This window comes from Liolophura sinensis, chromosome 10 (assembly GCF_032854445.1).
Source record: "Liolophura sinensis isolate JHLJ2023 chromosome 10, CUHK_Ljap_v2, whole genome shotgun sequence".
In the NCBI taxonomy this organism is placed as follows: Eukaryota; Metazoa; Mollusca; class Polyplacophora; order Chitonida; family Chitonidae; genus Liolophura; species Liolophura sinensis.
The window spans coordinates 15214519-15227333 of NC_088304.1; the positions used below are offsets into that span (position 1 = coordinate 15214519).

At 40.3% G+C, this 12815-nt stretch overlaps 1 protein-coding gene across 1 annotated transcript; it reads right to left on the reverse strand.

Moving 5' to 3' along the window:
* Positions 1-1013: 1013 nt before the first annotated feature.
* LOC135476565 (cell cycle checkpoint protein RAD1-like) lies at positions 1014-12335 on the reverse strand. Its single transcript, XM_064756630.1, has 8 exons — positions 12138-12335; positions 9244-9399; positions 8753-8847; positions 7850-7961; positions 6567-6689; positions 5570-5634; positions 3837-3981; positions 1014-2434 (listed from the first exon to the last, which is right to left on the reverse strand). Exons 1-8 carry the CDS (start codon positions 12276-12278, stop codon positions 2396-2398), a joined length of 876 nt encoding a protein of 291 aa, XP_064612700.1. The 5' UTR covers positions 12279-12335; the 3' UTR covers positions 1014-2395.
* Positions 12336-12815: the final 480 nt, after the last annotated feature.

Consider the following 12815-nt stretch of genomic DNA (forward strand, 5'->3'; position numbering starts at 1 on the left):
CTACAAGTTATGTTTTATGGCTCCAAATACAAGTTCTGGCATGAAAGGCAAACTCACCTGAAGATGGAATTTAGTTAACAACTTTTCTCCACCTGGATAAATGTTTGAACTCTTACATGCAATACAAATGAACTCTACAGCAAAATGGTACATGTATTTTAGAACAGATGAATGATAACGAGTTAACAACATCTGCAATATTTCACCCACGTCATGGCGAAGAAGAATTAAGAAGTTTTTCTGACTAATGGTGAAACAGATTAACCATTTAGAGCTTCATGCCATGAATGCACTATGTCCATTCACCTTACTCGAGAGTTTTTTCCTACCTGAACAATAGCAGTGTTTTGTTTGATTGTTTTTTTATGATTTACTCGAGAATATATCACTTATACGACGGCGGCCAACATTATGGTGGGAGGAATCCGAGCAGAGCCCGAGAGAAACCCATGACCATCCACAGGTTGCCGGAATAGACCTTCCCACACACGGCTCACAATGGCAGTGAATGCAGAGTGTAAACCATTGACCTTGGGGCAAGGTGCTGATGAACATTTATACCCAGACATGCACACCATACTCAAAGCAGAAAACGAGTGGCCTTCAATGAGAGTATTGACTGCTTAACACCAATGAATGCGACAAAACTGATAAATTCTATTTTGAAATCCGCTGGCACATTTTAATATGTCTTCCTCCAAATACTATTAGTTTGAAGGAAATTCATTGCAGGCAAAGCTTCAGTCAAGCAATATGTGAAATGTTCTGCCAAATATTTATTTGATTTATTTATTTTATTTAATTTGATGGGGAAACCCATAACCATCTGCAGGTGGTTGCTGGAAGACTTTCTCACGTATGTCCGGAGAGGAAGCCAGCATGAGCTGGACTTGAACTCATAGCAACCGTATTGGTGAGAAGCTCCTGGGTCAACTGAACCACGGAGGCCCCAAATCACATTATTAATGGCTTGTGAGTGTGCCTGGTGCTCAGAAATAAATAGACCCAAGTCATCAATTTGATGAACATTTAATACTGTAAAAATCAGTACAACAAACAGCAAGAAATATGAAACGGCACTTAATGTCGACGCTGGCACAACACAATCATGAAAAGATTTATGCATCATATGTTGATTTAAGCGCTTCTGAATTGGAAGATGAAATGGTTCAGCTGCCAGCAGCCTGCATTTAACAAATTTGCATAAAAATATTTACAACTCATGGGTTTGGTTCTGGTTCAAATGCGGGAATGAAGTCACTGGTGTGAGGATAGTTCAGAAGGTGTGTTTATACAGGGCATGTAAACTCTTGGGTGTCAGGATGGTGTGATGGATTTATTTATTTATTTGATTGGTGTTTTATGCCATACTCAAGAATATCTCACTTATGGTTGGAGGAAACTGGGCAGAGCCCGGGGGAAACCCACAACCATCCGCAGGTTGCTGCAAGACCTTCCCACGTACAGCCATAGAGGAAGCAAGCATGACCTGGACTTGAACTCACGGCGACCGCATTGGTGAGAGGATCCTGGTTCATTACGCTGCGCTAGCGTGCTAACCGACTGAGCTGGTGTGATGGATCCAACACACCTGACATCCCAACAAACCTTCTTGTGACAACATTACTTTTCATTCCATTCCCGGTGAAAGCAATTGTGACGTTATGATGTCACAGAAAGATTCAACATTTGTAACCAATGTATGAGAGATCCAGTTAAACTTATTTTCAACAATGCTTATGATAGGTCAATTGAATGTTCTTGATTGACAGTTTGGAAAGGTTAATCAGGAAAGGTTAATCATGAAAGGTTAATCGAGAGTCTAGAATCACGTCACAAATCATTCATGTTACCTTCAGTAACAGGGCAGCAATACATATACATGTACAGTCCACGAAAACAGGCTGTTGAATATATAATAACGGCTTGGGCTTTAACACTGATCATGCAGCTACACATAAAAACCACAATCTTTTACAAATCTCGCAATACAAATGACAAGTGTCTCAGACAATCATGCCTATATCTCATCACCTTGCAACTGCATTACATTGTAGCTGAGTTTTGGCATAGCCATAAGTCACAAAACCCAGTTCTCAATAGGTTCATGATTATGTTTATCTGGTATATGGTACTTGTCCCACAGTAATATATGGTTACTGATGCATTACATCAGTTTTAGCGTACATCCTTGTGGAGTGGAAAGTATCACCAAAAAAAAGTAAGTGCTTCGAAAATGATGGCACTATAGCTGTCCACTCACAAGCCGAAACACGCCCTGAAGGATCCACATGTGGATGGGTTTGTACAACCAAGTGGATTCAGAAACATTTCTCCTGAATTCATTTGAGAGGCATCTTTACACAGGATTGTTCTCCACTACACACTACAGCCGTCAGTACTCTGGGTCATCCATTTCCTCGTCAGGTGCACACTGGTGAATGACAGATGACAGAAGTCAAACGAACACATCAAACGTCATATTATTCATAATAAAAACAACAGAGTTTTATGATGAGCTAAAAGGATTATTTAATACATATTATACATATTAAGTCAATCAGGTTAATAGAAAATGGAAGAAACCAAGAAACACAAAATACCTGACAAGAATTTAGAAACAACAAGTTATCGGCAATGCATGGATATGAACAAGTGATAAACATCCAATGGCCAGGACTCGAGCAATGCACATTTCTTCAATGAACACTTAATTTATTTACTGAGAGTTCATAACACATTTAGCAATTTTTCATTTTTACAGTGGTAATCAGGATCAGGCAATCACAAATCCTGACAGAAAAAAACAAAACATTTTTCATAGCCAGGTACCTGGCATAAAGGTAAAATCAAGACAGAGGGAAATTTGAATTACCTGACCTGAATACACCTTAGACTGATATTCATAATACCACATTTGCGAATACAAGTATCTCATTCAAGCAAAGGTGACCAGTTTCATGTGTGGAGTAAACCACTGGCCTTTGACCATTAACTGACAAACTTTCTCACACCTATATTCTGATATTTGTGGATGGAAAGTGATCTTATACAAACTTCATGTCAGACCACACCATCATCACCGAGGCTCAGGGAGCTGGCAAAGGAGTCTCAACTCAGCTGGCAGAGGGTCTCAACAATTTCCTGCATAAAGATTGAGCATGACCCAAGACGCATGTCCAGGGCATGGCTACTGCCCACTGTGCACCCCTACTAAGCCACCATGAGCCTTAAAGCATACAGGAAAAGGTATGGTACAATAAAATGATTGGTTTTAAGGAAAATCAGGAAAGACATGCCAAAACAATCCAAAAAAAAATTTCCTTTTTTATATTTCTTAATAACCCCTCTATCTCATTCATATTTTCCATCAATGCTCAGAAATCTTCAGTCATCGATAAACATACTGGGAAAGTAGAACCTGGGGCTGGTTTCATGAAGCCCACTTAGCTGTGAGCTCTTAACTATAATGAAAACATATGTTGGAAGAGATAAAAAGTGCACTTAGCTAAGGGAAACTGAACACTCAGTACTCTTCATAAAACTGAACCCAGTTTAGTGCCCCCCTATTCAGTTCTTCTGTAACAGCTATCACGGCAGGCTACTTAATTTCCGATGTAAGTGACCAATGGAACCTTAGTTTAAAGCCATTTTTATGCCCTAAGAAAAAAGGTGTGAAGCTTTTGCTACTTCTATATGTTAGATCACATCATATACTGTGCATTAAGGAACAGAAACCATGCATTTCACATATCCTTTAAGAGCCTGTCAAGTAGGGGTCTGTTAAATAAGCAAAAAGATATTGTGATTACATAAAGATCTTTGTCTGAACTTACATAATATTCCACAAAGCAGACTTGGCCGTCCTCAGCTTTGATCATGTATTGTAAGGAGAGAAAGCCTCGGTTATCTGTGCGGATAGATATCCGCGAGGATAATCCCAGGGCTTTCACCGATGGCTTCAATAGGGAGAGTTTGTATCTGAAAAATGGTTTGTGTGCTGTTAGTCAGATTGAAGCCATACCGAAGAAGTATTCACCTATTTGGACAACAATGGTAGAGGAATTAGAGTGCCGAGAGAAACCTTTAACCTTTAATAACCTCTTTCGGCAAACATTCCATGAGTGACACAGGTCATACTGCTTGACAGCAAGTGGTCTCCAGCAAAATGGAAGTAGTGGAATCCAAAAATTCCTTGTCTGAGGATGGGATTGAACTCACATCTTGTATGATCTACAAGTGGTAACTGAACGGTAAACACCTTGACCCTGTGGCATGACCCACCAATCTACATCATCAAAAGTTTACAACATATCAGTTAAATAGTGCTGATGTAGCCAGCTGCAATCATTCAAAATGTACTTTATCAAAGCTATGATATGGTGAATTATCAGAATAGAAACCAGAATCTGCTGCACAAAACCACCTATTTGTTTGTACAATCATACCTGCTTATCTGTATTGTTTATCTGTCTGTACCTGTTTGTCTGTACAGTGTTACCTGTTTGCCTGTGCCATGTCACCTTTTGGTTTGTACAAATCATACCTGTTTGTCTGTACTGTTACCTGCCTGTCTGTATCTGTTTGTCTGTACAGTGTTCCCTGTTTGTATGTACCTGTTTGCCTGTACAGAGTTACCTGTTTGTCTGTACCTTTTTGCCTGTACAGAGTTACCTGTTTGTCTGTACCTTTTTGCCTGTACAGAGTTACCTGTTTGTCTGTACCTGTTTGCCTGTATAGTTACCTGTTTGTCTGTACCTTTTTGCCTGTACAGAGTTACCTGTTTGTCTGTACCTGTTTGTCTGTACCTGTTTGCCTGTACAGAGTTACCTGTATGTCTGAAAAGTGGTACCTGCTTGTCTGTACTTGTTCCTCTGTACAGCTTTCACCAGTTTGTGTGTACAATGTTACCCGTTTGTCTGTAAAGTGCTACCCCTTTGTCTGTATTAGTGTTACCAGTTTGTCTGTACAGTGTTACCAGTTTGTCGGTGCTGTATTACCTGTCTTTCTGTGCCATGTTACTTGTTTGTCTATACAGGGTTACCGGTTTGTCCGTGCTGCATTACCTATTTGTGTGTGCTGTGTTACCTGTTTGTGTGTTCTGTTACCAGTTTGTCTGTGACAAGTTACCAGTTTGTCAGTACACTGTTACCGATTTGCCTATCCTGTGTTACCATTCTGTCAGTGCCATGTTACCTGTTTGTGTGTGCTGTGTTACCTGTTTGTCTATACTGTGTTACTGATTTGTCTGTGCTGTGTTACCAATTTGTCTGTGCTGTGTTGCCTGTTTGTGTTACAGTACTACCTGTTTATTTGTGCTGTGTTACCTGTTTGTCTGTGCTGAGTTACCTGTTGGTCTGTTCCATGTTACCTGTTTGTCTGTTCAATGTTACCTGTTTGTCTGTTCAATGTTACCTGTTTGCCTGTGCTGAGTTACCCGTTTGTCTGTTCTGAGTTACCCGTTTGTCTGTTTAATGTTACCCGTTTGTCTGTTCCATGTTACCTGTTTGTCTGTTCCATGTTACCTGTTTGTCTCTTCAATGTTACCTGTTTGTCTCTTCAATGTTACCTGTTTGTCTGCAGCTGATCACACTGAAAAGATTCCACCATGTCTGAATCTTTGGAGAAGTCAGACTGAAAACAACAAAGGGGAGGGGTTATAAACAAACTGTATTTACAGAATTACATGAGGCTAAAAAAAAACATTTAAGAATCTGTGGAACACAATGCAATAAACATGAAATATATGAGTATTAACAGACCATATAAACAGTAGGTCTACTTACACCAAAATATAACAATAATGCTGGCCGCTGTCGTATAAGTGAAATATTCCTGAGTACGGCGTAAAACACCAATCAAATAAATAAATAAATAAATAAACCAAAATATACAGCACTGGTCTGAGTCACATCTAGTCACATCCTCTAACAACTTCAAGACAAATTTTCTCATGTTTTACCAAATATAAAATTTTGTGAGTTTTATAGTCAATTTGGGCATTGTATTCAACAATGCCACTTTACTATCATCATGGCTAATCAATTTACAGGTCAGGAGTTATAGTTAATTGTCTGTGTTGAGCAGATGATGGGTAGTTCTTAAACTGCTGTGTTCAGAGCTTACGACCATCAGCCATTGAGATCACTAAGACTTACAGGCAACCGAAAAGGTTTTGTGTTAGAAACTTCTTTATGTAGAGGTACACACACACAAAATGTTGTGATGTCGACAGATGCCATATAAAGTGAAAAAACCGTTACAATCGTGTGTTGCCATGGTAACCAAAATCAACTTGTTCTACAAAAAGCTTAAAGGAAGCTACATGGCCCGGACCATCAAGCAAGACATATGTAATCTGACTTATAAAGGGCCCTAGTTTTACCTGGCTTTTAATTAATTTTTTTAAAATCTTCATTAGCTAGAATTTGAAAAAAATGTACTTGGCCTACTGACTTACCCTATTTTTGCTGAGAAAAGTTATGCCTCCAATAACATGTTTCTTATGAAAGCCCAAAGTTATATCAGTTATATCCAGAAATGTATAAAGAGGAAATGACCCGTACATAAGCACTCCCTGCATATCCAAATGTGGAGAGCCTGAAGTAAGGATGATCTGGTGACATGATGATCTCTAGCACATCACTGGTCATGTCAAGCTCACTGAATGCTTCCTTCAGGCACTCGGACTGGAAAACAACAACAGAAAACATTCACCAGAAGATTCATTCAAACAATCGGGCTGGAAAAACGACGACAGAAAACATCCATCAGAAGATTCATTGAGGCACTCTGACTGGAAAACAACAACAGAAAACATTCATCAGAAGATTCATTGAGGCACTCCTACTGGAAACAAAAACAGAAAGCATTCACCAGAAGATTCATTCAGACAATCAGGCTGGAAAAACGACAACAGAAAACATCCATCAGAAGATTCATTCAGACAATCGGGCTGGAAACAGAAACAGAAAACATTCACCAGTAGATTCATTCAGACAATCAGGCTGGAAAAATGACAACAGAAAACATCCATCAGAAGATTCATTCAGACAATCGGGCTGGAAAAATGACAACAGAAAACATTCACCAGAAGATTCATTCAGACAATCGGGCTGGAAAAACGACAACAGAAAACATCCACCAGAAGATTCATTGAGGCACTCCGACTGGAAACAGAAACAGAAAACATTCACCAGAAGATTCATTCAGACAATCAGGCTGGAAAAATGACAACAGAAAACATTCACCAGAGGATTCATTCAGACAATCGGGCCGGAAAAATGACAACAGAAAACATCCATCAGAAGATTCATTCAGACAATCGGGCTGGAAAAATGACAACAGAAAACATTCACCAGAAGATTCATTCAGACAATCGCGCTGGAAGCAACAACACAAAAATTTAACCAGAAGATTCTTTCAGGCACGTGGACTGAAAACAACAACAGAAAAGCTACCTCTCCCGTCGTAAGTGGGAAGGTCTGACAGCAACCTGCAGATGGTCATGGGTTTTCCCTGGGCTCTGGCCAGTTTCCTCCAAACATAATGCTGGCTGCCGTATTATAAGTGAAATATTCTTGAGTACGGCGTAAACACCAATCAAATAAATAAATAAATAAATAATTAAATTAATCCATTACATAGTAATTATAGTAAACAACATATGTCCTGAGCTAATGATTCAGCCAATCCTGTGAGTGCTACAGCTGTAGGTACGAGTCTGCAACCCCATTGGTCAGATGCAACCGCCTGCGACAACAACAATTGTTATAGTCAACAGAACCAGTGATGGCCCCAAAACCAGCATAATCTCTGCCCCTCAATCATGAACATCATCAGTTCTCACCTTCATAATAATTTTGTTAATAACGTTTGTGCTACAAAAGTTGAAATCCAGCACTTCGTCTGGTTCCAGCGTCTTGATACTGCAGTCTGTAAGTACTCCTTCCTCCTCTAAACTGAAACAGAAGACCAACAATAAACACAGTTTCACTCTTTATACATGTACCACTCACATCTCAAGCTTATAAATGTTAACAGGAATCTAGCAGAAGTCAGGGTTCGTACACCTCAAAAATTTTCCAGGCTTTTTTCCAGGCCATAAATTCACATTTCCCAGGCTGCTTGGAATAAATATTATGCACTTTCACAAGCTTGAGGCAATGTGAAGTGACCTTATTTACTTTCAGCCTTTGATATACACTTATATACAGCAGTGCACTGTACAATTTTAGAAATGTTGGAAAATAAGTCTCCTCAAGGGAATGTCAGCATAGTATACACACTAGCTCAGGATGGTTCAGTCTCAATTTCATGGCTTTTCCAGGCCCATCTATAAACCTCCCAGATTTTCCAGGCTTTTTAAGGCTTGCAAAGGTCACTTCAAATTCCAAGCTTTTCAGAGTTTCAATTTTACACCAGGTGCTGGATTTGAACTTGCAACCCCACTGTTCTAGTCCAAAGGCTATAAATAAACTCTCCAAGTTAGCCCCCTCTGAAGTGATGTTTTTAATGATTAAAACTTTTATAATTATTTATTTGGTGTTTTATTGCGTATTCAGGAATATTTCGCCTATATGACAAAACACACAAGCATCCGCAGAGACCTTCCCACATACAGCCAGAGAGGAAGCCAGCATGAGCCAGACAAAGCGTCCACACTGGTGAGAGGCTCCTTGCTCATTGTGCCACACTGGCCACGGAGGCCCCCCTAAATGATTAAGACGTCAGCAGTGTCTTCAAATCTTACAGTAGTGTTAGCGGACTTCCGTATCCAGCATAGCACATCTTCAGACTGGTGGTTGAACCTGCTGAGGGGTTGGCACCAAAAATGGTTAAACAGTCCTGGAGAAAGGAAAACAAAATTAATAGTTAGGATTACTGAATGTAAAACTGAATATACCACTAACCTGCTTTAACAAATAAACATCACACATGTTTAGGAGAAGTCAATGAATGAATGCTGGTTATTGCTATGAGTATACATCACCAGCACTAAAGCTACGTAAACAATGTGGACTTCATTCACTCTGTCTTTTTCTGATCATCCAATTGTGGGCAAAAACTGCACCTTTACAACATAAATTTGCAACCTTTCCATCGAAAACCTGTGACATGAAGGCCCTACTTGTACTGTCAGGTGTTTGGTTCTGCAGTTCCAAAAAGTGAATCAAAAGCTACCAGAGTTTTTCAAAATTCAAAACTCCAAAATGCAAGCAGAAAGTTATTTTGTTCACCCACCATTAACACAGTGAGATTGATCTTGAAGGTGACCTGCTCCTCTTTGATGACAAACTCATGGAATATACCTGCCTGGATGAAGGCATTGGCCTGTACACACTTAGCATCTTCAACGGTCACCTTAAACCCCATAGAGCTGGCAAACACAGTGGCTGTCTGGCAAATAAAATTTGTATACATGTACATATACTACAATCTTGTCAGTGCACTACAGTGAGCAGCTTCTCCAATTCGGGCTGGCACATACCAGAAATCTGGAGAAATGTCCACTGACCTCATGTATCTTACAGCTTTTAATAATAATGGCAGCTGTATTAAGCTCAATGCATCGGGTGCATTCAAAATCCGGACTGTATTTGAGGCCATTGGTCAGAAAAAATGCACAACGAAGCAGATGTGCAGACAATAGCAACAAGCCTTGAGTGGGCGTTCAGAATTAATGCTTCTCGCCTGATTGACTGGGAAAATTGTACTTTCTGTTCTACATCCATGATGACTACAGAAATCATGTCCAACCTTGGCATTAAGAGTGAGTTAGCGTTTGGGGTTTAACTTTGTTCTTGACAATTTTTCAGCCGTGCGACAACAAAGGAATCCTTAAATTGCATTTAATGTGCCTCCTTGTTACAGGACGGATTTCCATCGCTCTTTTATCTAGTGCTGCTTCACTAAGACAACTTACCGAAGGCAGGTAAGCCGCCCTGCCCGAGCAATAATACTGATACGGGTCAACCAGTCTTTGCACTACCCTCTTAACGCTGAACGCCAAAGGAGGAAGTTACAACTTCCACTTTGAAGGTCAAAGGTGTGACCCAATCCAGGATTGACCCTGGATCTACTGCTCCGAAGCTGACGCTCTACCAACGAAGCTATCGGGGCCAGTAACTTGGCATTTAAGAATGGATGCGTGGTTTTGTTATATTGATTTCTGTATGTTGTGGTGCACATTTCTAGTACACCCAACTCATCGTGACAGCATAAAGTTATTTTACTGAGTGAGAAGAAAATACTTCTGTGCATTTCAACAACATTTCGACTCAGGACTGGTAATAAAGGTTCTATTCTATGTAATGCACACCAGAAATGCGTGTGCAGTTGTTATAAAGTGGGTTTAAAGGCTCTCTCTGTTCCGCAAAGTGTCCTGCAAAAATGAACCCCCTGGACTTTTTAATTCAATGATTAAATGTTGAGGTAGGTAAATATCAGAAATTGTTGAAAATAGATCTCAACCTTTAACTTAATTGAGCTATAAATATTGAGGTCAAATATATCTCTAGTATCCTTTATAAGTCAAAACTGATTTGGGGGATACATGCACCTGTGCGCACATAACAAGTCGCTTACAACATTTACTTTATAGTCTGAGACTGCTTTGACATTAGGTTTGGCAAACTTTTTTGTTCGACCAAGGTTGGCCCCCACCACGGTCAGAACACGCTCCATTTAAAAACCTGATGCAGTTAAACGGCTTTGTCAAAAATGTCGCGGCTCAGTACAGCCATTCACTTTGGGCATCACCATGGAATCTCGGAACCATGCGGCAGATCGACATTGTGCTTAAGATAAATCGACAGACGAAAACATAAAGAACATATAGTGTCTGCGAACATAAGGCCATGTAGTCCATCAAGATGGACATAGTGTGCTATTTTAAAATTAAAATTCATACATTCATCATAACAGTGAATCTATCGCCGACTCTCAAACAAATCGCCGCACATCTGCACACTCCAACTCGAAGGAGCCGATCTCAATGAGATCCGTGCTCATGGCACCCAAACTTACATGCACAAGTTCTTTTTCATGCCAGTTTGGATTGAATTAAGTAGGTTGAAGTTGTTCTTGCAGATGGCAATCGAAATATAATAGTTTTCTTGAGGATTTCAATACCAGAAATCAGTAGCATTTCAAACACACAAGTAGGTCACGTGACACTTCAAAATGGCTGTCCTCGGCAAGGCACTTGATACCACTGAAGCTCTACCAGTCAATGTGACCACCACATAGCAAGTTAATCAGTTTCGTAGGTGAGGATATTAGCAACAGCGTTGTCCTGGATGATAACGATCGTAAGGCCTTGCGCAGTCATGGCTGGGTCCCTTTTATCCTGGTAGGATGAATTGTAAAATTTTAGAAAACAGTTGATCACTAACGTACCTCGCCCGTCCAGCGACTCCTTTACAATACTTAGGGTCCTAGGGAACCCGATTGTTAAAATGCTGAGATGTCAATCATCCCAAAGGTAAATATCCATCCATACTTATTGAAGTCCCCCTCTCCACTGACTTTTCATTTATAAAATAGCCGCCATCTACATGGCACACATGCACGGCCAGGCAGATGAATACGCAACGGCTGACTGGCTTCATTTGTGGAGGTCAGGCATATCAAAACAATGGCACAATGGCTCTAGTTTGGTTCCCTGATGCACTATTTGTACTATCTAAAATAGATGGGACTCGAACCAGCCTGCACCTGATCGCATAACAACAAAAGGACTTCATAACCAGCATAACTGAAGGGAGGGATAATTTTGTATCCAGCCACCAGGCAGCGCATGCGTGCCGTATGAATGGCGGCCATTTCGTAAATGAAAAGTCAGCGGAAAAGGGGACTTTAATAAATATGGATGGATATTTACCTTTGGGACGATTGATATCTCGGGATTTTCACAGTTAAATGCCCTAGGACCCTAAGCATTGTAAAGGAGTGGTTGGATGGCCTAGGTACGTTAGTAATTGACTGCTTTCCGACATTTTACAATTCATCCTATCGGGCTAAAGGGAGCCCACCCATGACTATGCGAGGCCCTACAAACGTTGCCATCCAGGACTAACGTCAGCGGGATCTCAGACTAGCCTTAGGGTAAACGTTATGTTGTTGTTGTATCTCACATCTTTGAAGTGGATCGCCTTCAGGATATTGGACACATTTCTGACGTTGTCAATCTTGGCCATGACCAGGTACTGTCCGTCATCGTCCCCCTGCTGCGTGGAGAGCGACATTCTAGGCTCGCCCAGGTCAGGGACAGGCATTGCAGAGCAAAGCTCAAAAGACAATACCTCTTTCTTTTCTTTGAATGCTCTCTCAATATTTCCCGCGACAGTGAAGAGGTTCGTGTAAGGGAGATAATTACCAAACTACCCACCGCCAAGTCCGCTGAATCTGCGTCAGTCAATTTCATTCGATTAAGTGTAAAACATTTTGTGAAACCTAGTAGGGTTAGCTGTATAACTTTCAGCTCACTTCGCAATCATAATCGTAATCATCTATGTATATAAACTCATACACATCTATGTATTTAAACCGATACAAATGTACTAAATTGCGAAAGATCTACAGGACAGATAGGAAAAGTCTGCCAGCAACATCAGCAGATAAGGTTGTGAGCTTCCCTGGCCATGGGCCACTGTATAAGTGAAATATTCTTTTAGTACTGGAACAGGGTAAACATCAATGAAATAAATGAATACAACTCTTAAAGAAATTAATAAAAAGAAATTGTGAGGGTATGCTATATATGTTCTTGTTTTATTTCTGATGTTAAGTCAGAAAAATAGTATGGACTATAC